General features: G+C 43.1%; 1 protein-coding gene across 1 annotated transcript; it reads left to right on the top strand.

Moving 5' to 3' along the window:
- Window positions 1-5,194: 5,194 nt before the first annotated feature.
- LOC113161039 lies at window positions 5,195-11,091 on the top strand. The gene is made up of 6 exons (XM_026358535.1): window positions 5,195-5,267; window positions 5,886-5,985; window positions 6,277-6,764; window positions 6,988-7,052; window positions 7,577-7,746; window positions 8,009-11,091. The coding sequence occupies exons 3-6, from the start codon at window positions 6,314-6,316 to the stop codon at window positions 8,925-8,927; spliced, it is 1,605 nt and encodes a 534-aa protein (XP_026214320.1). The 5' UTR covers window positions 5,195-5,267; window positions 5,886-5,985; window positions 6,277-6,313; the 3' UTR covers window positions 8,928-11,091.
- Window positions 11,092-12,066: the final 975 nt, after the last annotated feature.

The following is a 12,066-nucleotide window of genomic DNA, read 5'->3' on the forward strand; positions in this document are numbered from 1 at the left end:
AGGAGTCGTATCAGGGCTCGGTTTGGCCACCAGTCTGGGTTCAGAAGTTGTAAATATCCTCATATCAAGTAGCACCATGAAAGAGGCAAAAGAGTTGGAAGAGAAGATTGAGAACCTTGACCAGGGAATCCAGAAACTGATGGAGTCACTGAAAGAGGAAGGAAAGAAGAGAGAACAACAGGCTGGTGGCTCCACTGATCTTCCTGCAGAAGATTATGTTATGGAGCGGATCCTGGCGGCAATGGCCAAACGCAGTGGACTGGAATTACAAGGAGGCGTCAGTTTGCTGAACTTGATGTCTGGTTTGTCCAAGTGTATGGTGTCTGGCGGGGACATCGCTTTAGGTATTCTGAAGACGTCAGCAGTGGGTTTGGGCCTGCTTTCAAAATTTGTTATACAAGCAGCCGCTAAAACATCAGGGAAAGCTGTGATGTCCAAACTGCTCCCTCAGCTCATGACGTCTGTGGGACCAAAGGCAGCAGCAAAGGCCCTTGGGCGTGTAAGTGTTCAAAGCTGAGTAGTTATGAGTAACTCGAAGATTGTTCAGAGTCACCTGATCCATCTATAACTATACGTTTATAAAAAAGGAAAGTTTGAAGTCTAGTCTTAAATGTAGAGAGGGTGTCTGCCTCCAGAACTGAACTGGGAGCTGGTTCCACAGGAGAGGAGCTTGATAGCTAAAGGCTCTGCCTCCCATTCTACAGCTGCTTATTGTTAATGAGTGTTTGTTCTTGTCATTTTCAGTTTGGAGGAGGAGTAGTTGGACTTGTGGTTTCGGTTCCTGAGCTAATTATTAACTGTATAAACCTGGACAAGTGTGAGACAGAAGCCAGTCAGAGTCTGAGAGAGAGCGGTGAAGCCATCCGGTCTGCCTCTGAGGAGCTGAAGAAGGAACTAGATGAAACCAAGTGAGTCTGAAAACCTACAATGTTCACAACATCACACCAGAAATAAAAAGATAGTATATTTATGATGTTTTCTGTCCATATTCTGACACAAAGTGTAGTGACACCGGATCACTTTGTCCACAGATGAGTAATTTGAACCACATTAGAGAGCGTGTACAAACAAACCAGTGAACTGACTTCTTTTAAACTCCCTCTTACAGAGAAGCTTTTCGGAGGTTAGCCAGAGTCAAAGCGTCTGTTGAAAACACCAAGAGGAGCTCGGCTCAAAGGAAAATATTAGTAAAGTTTGCAGTGGAAAACTGTCAGGACCAAAGTGTTCGGGACTGGATTGGAGAACATTCCGAGTCTGACACCTTCTTCAACCTCGTAGATATGTTTCATTTTCTGAAAGAAAAGATTGATGATGAAGAAAAGAAGAACCACAGCAACAAGGTCGACGTGGCCTTTTTGGCTCATGGATCAATCAGAGACCCCTTGGTCCCAGTCAGCTGCCTGCTGCCTCTGCCCACTATCACGGACGTGGTCCTGTACTCCCCCTGGAACTGTGTGATGCATGCTGATGCAGCGTACGGTGTTGCTACGGGAAAAATGACGCCTCATGACCGGAAGGTTTTATAAATATAAGCAAAATGTCTCTAAAACGTCCAGTGACTCTGAGCTCATCAAGCTCCCCACTCACTGGAACTCACTGAAGAAAGCTGGAGGACAAATGATCCCAAACATCATGGTGAGTCCTCTTCAGTCGGAGGATGATGCGTGGAAGAGATATAAGTATCTCTCAGAACATCGTGGTCCACCTGGAAGAAACCGCATCCTCATCCAGTACAAGCTCAAAGGAAAGAGGCGCTCCGACCCTTCAGACACCGTCCCGTTCTCTGTGGTCACCTTGGCCCTGTCTCTGGTTCTTCTCTTCTCCAGGTTCACAGCCACCCTCCACCTGGCTGCCTGTCTGGGTGATAGAACTAAGGCGAACACGTTAGACAAGGAGTATCTGCAGGAGCAGTATGCCTGCACTGCTGGTAACGTCGGGATGACATGTTCAAAGTTGGATAAATTCAAGATCTACTTTGGTTGTGTAAAGCTGCTTTGTGACAATGTCAATTGTAAAAAGCGCTCTACAAATAAAATTGAATTGAATTGAATTGAATAGAAGAACATGGTTGTGGACATGTCAGTGTGGATTTGAACTAATCTGACTGAGAAACAAACAGCATGTACCTTATGGGGGAAAGGTGGGACAGTTGAGTTCAGTCACGTTTGTCGTTACATATATTGATGTGCATGACTGAAAATTCCCACAGAGAGAATCAGAAAGAAATCCACAGAAATCAGTTCCAGTAACATACTGGTAAACTGGGACAGCCATTTAAGTTAATTTGTACTTACCCTGCTAACATTTACTAGATGTTGGAACAGGGACTTAGTGAATGTTTCATCTCCTTTGTGTTTGGTTCATGCTCAATCTGAAAAACTGCTATTATACAAAAAAAGGATAGGATTAAAAAAAGACTTTTAATTTGAAAGGACCAAACTAAGAAGACGATCACAGAGCAGCAGTTTTCTCTGTGGCTCTGTGAAGAATATCTGATGTCTTCTTTCTTGTTTCCTCCTATCTGTTCAGAGACACCCAGCGAGACCACTTGGTTGGTGTTCTTCAGTTTCTGGTTTAACACGACTAGGAGATCAACAGTTTTATTTCAGCAGTTTCTCCTCGTGAAAACTACATCGTGGTTGATGTAGAAGCATCAAATTTAGTTATGTAGCAGAACTTCTGAGCCTGTAGCCTGTATAAAACCGCCAGACTGGGGGGTCAGGGCTGAAGCCTCACCTGGACCTGGACCTTTCTTCCTGAACACACCTGAGACTGGTAGTTTTCTGTTTTAAAGGGGACATTTTATTTTTATGCTAAAAACTTTCATTCGTGTTGTTTTTAATTTGTAGCTAAAATGAGTATTTTGTAGACTTCATGTTGGGGGTGGGGTTGGGGCGGGGGTAGCTGTGAAAAGTGAAGTGGTTGTTCACAAAGTAAAATAAGCTGATTGGAAAGATGATGGTTCTTAAATAGTCCTTTTTATATCAGTGTCTCAGCTCAGAGACCATTTATTTTGATATGGTTAAGTAAATAAACTGTGTTAAAGTAGTATTAGACCAAGTTATTTATTCACTGATTCACAAGTGTTTCTGTGTTGGGGGGTAGAAGCAGCGGAGCGGCCATCTTGAATCAAGCTTCTCTGGGGGGTCTGAGTCGTCACATGTTGCTGCTTCATCTACATTCGCTGTCATTTTGTGACTAGTTGTAATGGTCAGAACACCCCCCTCCTCCTTCGCTGTTCTGTAAAAGAAGTTTATTTTTGATCCTTTAATACGTCGTGAATGAAGTTTTGTTTTAGTCGGAGAACCACACGGAACCCAGCTGACTCTCGTGAGCACTTTAAGACACACTTTAACAGCAAGTTACTACAAACAAACTACAGTAAAATCGTTGTCAGGTGAAGAAATGAAGATTTAAGATTCAATTCAATTCAATTCAATTCAATTTTATTTGTAGAGCGCTTTTTACAATTGACATTGTCACAAAGCAGCTTTACACAACCAAAGAACAGTACATGAACAGTGTATGTGTATGAGTCATAATAATGTGATTGTCCCTGATGAGCAAGCCGAGGGCGACAGTGGCAAGGAAAAACTCCCTGAGAAGGCAACAGGAAGAAACCTTGAGAGGAACCAGACTCAACAGGGAACCCATCCTCATATGGGTGATATGGTACATGCTGTGTAGGCAGCAGTCCAGTATAACAGTTAAAGTCTTTTAAGTTAATATGGAGTCCAGTTAGTTATTGCAGGCAGACTTGTTCCATTCCTTGACTATCGAGCGTTGAGTCGAGACCTCCAAGAAACAGCTTCCGACGTCCGCCGAGGCCGGGACCGACATCATAGTAGCTTGTGACCAATCCAGTCTCCAAACGCATCCCAAGGGCAAACGGTGGATCCAGGCGACGAGATCTCCAGCCAGAAGTTGGGCATCAGGACGAGTCAGACAGGTCCAGAGGGCAAAGGGTGGAATGACGTGTAGCTCGACAGAGAGACAGGAAGAGGGAAAAGAGAGAGGGAGAGGGAAAGAGAGAGAAGAGGAGAGATTGCAGTTAGTTGTATTCACAGTCAGATAAAGTTTGAGGTGAATGTATATTTAGTGTAGTGCAGCAGGGACTCCGGCAGGACTAATTATGACAGCCTAACTAAAAGGGTGGGTTCAGAAGAAAACACAGACATGAGGGCGCATTGGGATGTAGAGCAACCAAACACTTCACCATCAACAAACCCGAGTGATCAGTGAGAGTTGGGAAGACAGCATCTAAACATACCAGTTCACCATAATGCTCTACGTCCATGAGTCCTTCCCAGATCTATTTACTCAAATGCTTGACTAAATAGGTAGGTTTTCAGCCTAGACTTAAACACTGAGACTGTGTCTGAGTCCCGAACGCTATTTGGAAGGCTATTCCATAACTTTGGGGCTTTGTAAGAAAAAGCTCTGCCCCCAGCTGTAGTTTTTAGGATACGAGGTACTGACAGGCAGCCAGCATCCTTTGAGCGAAGTAGGCGTGGTGGATCATAAGACACTAGCAGTTCACTTAGATAATGCGGCGCAAGACCATTTAATGCTTTAAATGTCAAAAGTAGTATTTTAAAATCAATGCGACATTTCACGGGGAGCCAATGAAGTGTAGATAAGATAGGCGAGATGTGATCGTATCTTCTGGTTCGAGTGAGGACTCTCGCTGCTGCATTCTGAACTAACTGAAGCTTGTTTATGCACCTGGTTGAACAGCCAGACAGTAAGGCATTACAGTAGTCCAACCTAGAGGTGATGAAAGCATGGACTAATTTTTCTGCATCATTTAGTGACAAAATATTCCTTATCTTGGCAATATTTCTGAGGTGAAAGAAAGCTGTCCTGGTGACATTATCTACATGAGCTTCAAATGAAAGACTGGAATCTAGAATCACACCAAGGTCTTTGACTGTTGCACTAGATGTAACGGAAAGGCCATCTAGAGTTACGGTGTGGTCTAACATCTTGCTTCTAGCTGCAAATGATCCTATAACTAGTACTTCTGTCTTATCAGGATTTAGCAGAAGGTAGTTAATTAGCATCCAGTCAGCTCTAATGTAGTAAATAAAAAGCTCATTTAGTCTCATCTAAAATCTAAATGTGAATCTCATCCAGAGGTCTGCGGTGTCTCCACGCCCCCTTCCTTGTCATCTTTCAGGGAGGGTGTTAGAGACGTCTCCTCCTTCTTCCTGACAAGCTAAAAAACACAGTGAGAGTAAGAAGGAAATTTTCTGCGAGGACTGAAGGTGAGATTCTCGCTTCAGTAACTGTTAAATCAGAGAAATGAACAAAACTGGAACTGAACATTTAGTTTAATAGAGTTTAAAAAAGGTTTAAAGCTGTTAACGTTCTGTTGTTTCCTCCTTTGTGCTCAGAGGAGCCTCCGACCAACGGTAGAAAGGTTTGTTCTGGTTCATTAAGAATCTGCTCAATAATTCATCCAGCTGTTTGCGGTAGTTTCCTGTGTGTATGTACGTGTGAGCTGAAGAGCCTTAAAGTCCCACAAAGGAAAATCACTTGGTTCTAACAATGTAAAACTTAAACAGACGTTCCACAGTTGTTCTCTGGGAACAAAACGTGAACTGGAGTGAACCAGGAACTCCCAAACACCCCCCTGAGGTTTCTGCATGAATAATAACCACAACTGCAGCTTTCTTCAGCTGCATGTTGTGTGATTTTAGAGTGTTGGGGAGTTTTATGAACATGGACCACAGAGTCAAACCTAATAGTACACAGTGGTGGATTTATGGGACAAATAAATAATGACTAGTTATTAAGAGAAAAAGTGGACACGAGGCCCCAGCTGACAGGGTGGGTGATGGTTAAAGTCTAATACGATATAAAACTATATGTAATTTTAATAGATTTCTGCAAAGAGGGACGACGGGGTCTCTTCCAGTCGTGGTATTGTGACACGGGGCGTCATCAAACCTGCACAGAGAATAAACAGGAACACACATACAGGTAAGCCATGTTCAGCTATATAAACACAATCTGCAGTACCTGAGGATTCCTGTGCAGAACATGCAACATAGCAACAGTCCCCGAGTGGATCCACAGAAGAACAACAGCACCGTCCACTGATTTAAATGTGCTATAACACCAGAAATCGAAGCTGCTGGCTCACAATAGTAAAAATGGAGAGGTGTCTCCTTCTTAATTTCAAAAGTCTGTTTCTTTCGCAGTTTCAACGTGTTTTTACCCAAAGTAGGGACACAGCAGCCAAAACTGATTCCGAGATTCTTTTATTTTCAGAACTGTAGCTCTGCCGACGTCTCAGTGGGATCAAACCATGGGTGCTGCTGATGATCTCAAAAAGAGCATCTTCTCCTGGGTTGAAGCCGTGAGCACATCTGTAAACAATTTGGACAAACTCGCTTCTGAACTGGAGGAACGTGAGATAAAGGACGATGTAGGGGTACGAGGTTTGGGTGGGGTTGTGGGTGGGGTTGTGGGTGTCAGGCTTACTGACATAAAAGGAGCCAAGAAGAAGGTGCAGCAGCTTGAAGACCTGGAGAATCGTGAAAAGAAAATCCAGACGCTCATAGAGTCACTGGCAGAGGAAGGAAAGGAGAGAGAACAACCAGATTATGTTGTGGATCAAATCCTCCGAGTGATGGCCAAAGAGCACAACCTGGAGCTAAATGATCAAATAAATGTTCACGAGCTGCTGTGTAAGTTTTCAGGAAAGGAGTTCTTCATGTTGAAGACATTTGTCGACCAGCAGCAGAAACTTAAACCAGGTTGGTTTTATTTCTCTGGTTTCTTTTTCCTTCAGCTGCTCGTCATGGCAGATCCTCCGTCTCTACCTGTTCTCTGTATCTTCCTCCGTCACTCCAACCTCCTCTTTGACCTTCCTCTACTCCTCCTGTCTGGGCAGCTCCATCCACAGCTTTCTTCTCCTGATATCATCCTCATTACTCTGAAACTCATCCTCTCTCATTGACATGTTCTCTGATGTTTCAGTGCATGAACTCATTAGTGTCTCAGGACGAAACGAGGCCTCTGAAGAGGAACCTGTGGGTTCTGAAGTAAGATAAATATGATCAGCACAATCACAATTTTTAACAATTTATTTCTTAGATTGTCTTGTGTCAAAACTCGATACACAAGCCAAATGAGACTCGACGTCCACCTGATAACTCTGGAAAATGGTAATTTTACAACAAAATGATCCACATGTGATGTACTTTACTTTGTTAGACAAGCTGCTGCTGTCTTTACCAGTTTCATCATGATTCTGTGAAAGATTGGTACAGAATCGGCTCACGTGTCAACAGAAAGGCACCAGAAAAGCAAACTTTTCTAAAAAGTAACAAAAGTGACACAATAATGAAGGTGAAATTTACTGTGCAATGACAAGCAGCAAGCTGTACTGTGAAGGACTGTAAGAGATGTGGTGGATGGTTTATGGATCCTGCTCGCTCGTCTGTTCACATCACCTCAGCTGTATCCTGCTGCAGCAGTGTTGGATTAAATCAAATCAGTCTGTGTCTTTCTCTGTTGTCTTAGTTTCAGTAATAACTCTAATGTGTTTTTTGATGTTTGCTTTCAGGTTGGAGGACGAGCAGCTGGACTTTTATTTACAGTTTCCGGCCTGACTGACAAGCTGAGAAACGTGGATAACGACGACAGTCACACCGAAACTGCTGACAGTCTGAGAGAAGGAGCTAAGGCCATGATGACGACCGGTAGGAAGCTGCATGAAGAAGTGGAGGAAATCAAGTGAGTCTGAAACAGCAACAGTTCAGGAATAAATAACAGCTGATTGCTCAAGTTGAGCTGGATAGCTGTGTCTGACTAACAGGAAAGATGAAGCATCCACTTGAAGAGATCAGCTCTGACTGAAGGATCAGAACTGAGAAGTGTGATGTCACAGATGTGAGGTCATAACATGTGATAGTACTGTGATAGAAAGCAGCATCTGACACCTGCCCAGGTAGACCTGATCCACTGACTTCATTAATAATGAATTGTTCTCTGACAGAGGGGCGTTTGAGAAGTTGGCTGTTGTGAAGCGCTGCATTAAAAAGAACAAGAGGTTCGACATCGACATGGAGAAATTGCTCAGTCTTGTGAAGCACGTCTGTGATGATGAAACTCTTCAGTGGCTGAGTAACAACTCCAAGTCCGAGTCGAAGACCTTCCTCAAACTCGTGGACTTGTTTCATTTGCTAAAAGAAACGATTTATGAAGAAACAAAGAAGAACCACAGTAACCACATTGACATCACATTTGTGGCTCACGGATCGATCCAACAACCCGTGATCCCGGCCGGCCGCCTGCTGCCTCTGCCCACCATCGCCGACGTGGTTCTGCACTGCCCCTGGAACTGTCTCCTGTCTTCTGATGCCGCGTACGGCGTCGCCACAGGTCTCATGAAGCCCGAGGACACAAGGTTTTGTTGTATCAATGAAAAATGCTGCCTACCAACAAAAAACCATTGTCCCAAAGAGCTGCAGCAATGGAATTCAATGAGGAAGGCCAAAGAAAAAGAGGAAAGTGTTCCAAACATTATGGTCAGCCCTGTTAAAAGGCAAACGGATGGAGCGTGGAAACAGTTCCAGATCCTGAAAACCGAGCACGGTGGACCTGAGACAAACCGTTTCGTCATCCTTTACACTGTGCAAGGAAAAGTGAAACCTTCAGACAGAGTCCCGTTCTGTGCCGTCACCTTGGCCCTGTCGCTGGTTCTGTTCTTCTCCAGGTTTACAGCCAACGTCCATCTCGCTGCCTGTCTGGGAGACAGATCTCAGGAGGAGTTGGACAAGACGGATCTGGATCGGCAGTACGCCTGGGCTAACGACAACACGGGAATGACATGTAGAGAAAACCTCTTTCCTGAAAAGGACACCAGGCTGTACAGAGTCATGGAGGCTGTGTTCGGTTGCCCCTTCACTAAGTGACGTTCTCATGCTTCAGGACGTGTAGTTTTACTGTGTTGATGTCTCGTGTCCTCACCACAGTTTCTGTTCACAGTATCCGTGTATTTTATGTTTGGATCTATACTGATTTTAAAATCATCATATTGTATTAAATTTGTATTTGATAACACAACAAAAACTAAGGACAACAAAGCATCATTCATCTGGTTTCTAAGGGACATGAAGACTGATACTGACACTTTAATAACCCCCTTGCAGCAGCATGTAATAGTTCAGGGTTCAGGGTCATGTCCAGTACAGCTGAGAGTGGAACCACTGGACATACTACATACTTCAATGAACGTTAAACTCCGTGAACGTTAAACCTGGACTCGTGATATCCCAGAAACGTCTTTCTGTCATTTTTCAAAGGAGATTTCAGGGTCCACCTTGTGTATGTCTGCTTCTCTTCAGTGCTATATCTCAGAAAGAAGCAGTATTAGAAGATTTACACCCTCGCTTTGTGAATTAGACAGAGGATAGTTTATCAAACCTGGCAAAAGAGAACAGACACAGGAACTTATTCTAATTCCAATATGATGACGGTAAGTGTTTATACACAGGAGAATTTCGGTGTGGGAGTCATAGGATGAACTGATGCTTTTTACAGAGCAAGTCAAACATTTCACTAAACACTGTCAAAAAGTGAAACTACTGCTAGAGAGAAAACTACAGAACTACAGGTAACACAGCTGACTCTCTACATTAACCATAAATAAATGTGCATGAATTCAAAATGAGATAAAAAAAAATACAGACACAGTAAACGGAACAGAAACTAATGTCCACCTAAAATGTATAAAATAAGTCAACGGAGCCTTTTCAGGGGTGTGGTTATATACTGTCAGTTTAGGGGCAGACTCACTTTTCTTGACCTGAAAATCAATTTGGAATATTAAAAACACTGAGCCAGTAATTCTCTACATACTAAGTGTTGATAGCGTAGCTTAATGCTAGTTCCCACCTGAACAACATGGGAAGATGCAGGTGAAAATCATGCTGGAGACGACAGAAGAGAGCGAGATCTCCTCCAGCTCTTCTGGAGGAACACTGAGGGCTTCCCAGGCTAGCTGAGACATAGTCCCTCCAACATGTCCTGGGTCCTCCCCAGGGCCTCCCCATGCAAAACAGATGCCCAAGCAACTTCAACTGGCTCCTCTCAATGTGGAGGAGCATCAACTCTACTCTGAGCTCCTCACCCCATCTCTAAGTGTGCGCCCAGCCACCCTGTGGAGGAAACTCATCGAGAGTTTCGCCTTTTAGCTCAGCTCCTTCTTCACCACGACAGATGAGCACATCGATCTCATTACTGTAGGCTGACTGATCTTTAATTCATGTGTTCAGTTAGAGGTCATAGGTCGTAGGTTTCACACCATCCATCCCCCTCACTGCTCCCCAGAGACATCTCTCTTTTCCCAATTTCGCTCGTATTACTGGTTGGTTTCTGGCTTACGTGCCTGTTACTGCAGGCCCTCGCTTTGTCTTTTGGCCTGAAGGAGCCGAGCTTCATTCAGTTTAAAAAACTGTAGAAGCACCAGATTCTGCAGCTTTTCTCTCGTGTGCAGATGTTCCACGTCTCCTCTTCTGTCCACTATTTTTATTGTGAGTTTGAGTTTTGAATAGAAACTCAGTGTCTTCGTTTGATGGACTAGAGATTTTGTAGAACAGATACAAGTTTTATTCAGCATCACAGTTAAACCCACTGTCTGGTGTTTCCTGACGGGGAGTGACGACGTCTAAGTCATCAGCTATAGAGTGAATAATAATTTACATCCAGTGAAAAGAAAAGCGGAGCAAATGGAAATATGGTTTAAAGAGTTAATCACTGACTACATCAAATGTCTACAAAATAGTATTATTATTTAATCCTTGTTAAAAGCAGGTGGAGGAGTGCTTCACAGAAACAGACATCACCTAAACAAGGAGCAGTTCCAAACGCACACAAAACAGAGAGTGAACATTTTCATTTAAATGGAAAGAGGTGAAACATGCTGTCACATGTATTTCTGGTTTGTGTTGCTACCCTAACCCTTGTCACTTTGGTTCTGTATCTGACCAGTTTTCTTGTCGTGTTCGTTTGATGTCCCCATTTGGTTGTTTTCTGTGTTTGTTGAGATCGGGTAGTAATAAATCCTTTTTCTTGCAATACTCGTGTCCCCTGAAATATGAAACAAGATGTAAAAGAACAGAACGATAAAGAACCTGCTGTGTATATGATGCATTTCTACATAAAACTGTTCTGTGGAGTTACTATAATTGGTCCTAACCTACTGTCATTATTACTTCAAATCAAGGTATTTTCTACATCACACTATGTTGAATCTTTTATTTGAATTTGCACTGAGGAATTTGGATGAATCCTTTTTGAATAAAGCAACAAACCAAAGTGGTTTACAAAGAAAATTATTGATTATTTATTGGCCGTGAACATGCTGCACATAGTTTGCAGCAAATACATTTGTCCTTGATTTAATTAACATGTTGAATGCAGAATACTGATAAATACTGAAACGTTTATTAAATATTTTATTAAACGATTTAACGAAGCACTGACCTCTTCCCTTTCTCTCAGTGTGTTTCTATGAGACAGTCTGTTGCCACAGTAACTGTATCATGATGGACCAGCTGAAGGACTCGTTTTCTCTATTCACCACCAATACTGACCTGATCCAACCTGTTTCTGTTCCGTTTATTTTATTAAAAATTGAGACACTGTGGGATGAGCACAAAGAGTTTGTAAAGGTCGCCCTGTTTCCCGGTTCCTCCTGGCTACATGTCAAGGTGATTTTGGAACATGTGCCAAAAACCCTGAAGCAGCGCTGACATCTACTGTCTGGCAACTGTTCAACAGTTTCTCCTGGGGGATCAATAAAGTTTGTCATTCTTATTTTTATTTTTGTATCAAGCTCCAGCTCTCCTATGACCCTTAAGTGGACCAGTAGTTAGGAAAATGGATAGATGAATGAATGAATGAATGAATGAATGTGGGGGATCATTTATATATATTTATATCTGTTTTTATTGATGAGTGTGTAAAGAAGTTAATGATGCACCACCTGTAGAGTGCCGCCAGGGGGCGCTGCTGATCTGCAGGTAGTGCTGAACCGTGTCTTCTTCTGTC

The sequence above is a fragment of the Anabas testudineus genome, chromosome 8, assembly GCF_900324465.2.
Source record: "Anabas testudineus chromosome 8, fAnaTes1.2, whole genome shotgun sequence".
NCBI classification, from domain to species: Eukaryota; Metazoa; Chordata; class Actinopteri; order Anabantiformes; family Anabantidae; genus Anabas; species Anabas testudineus.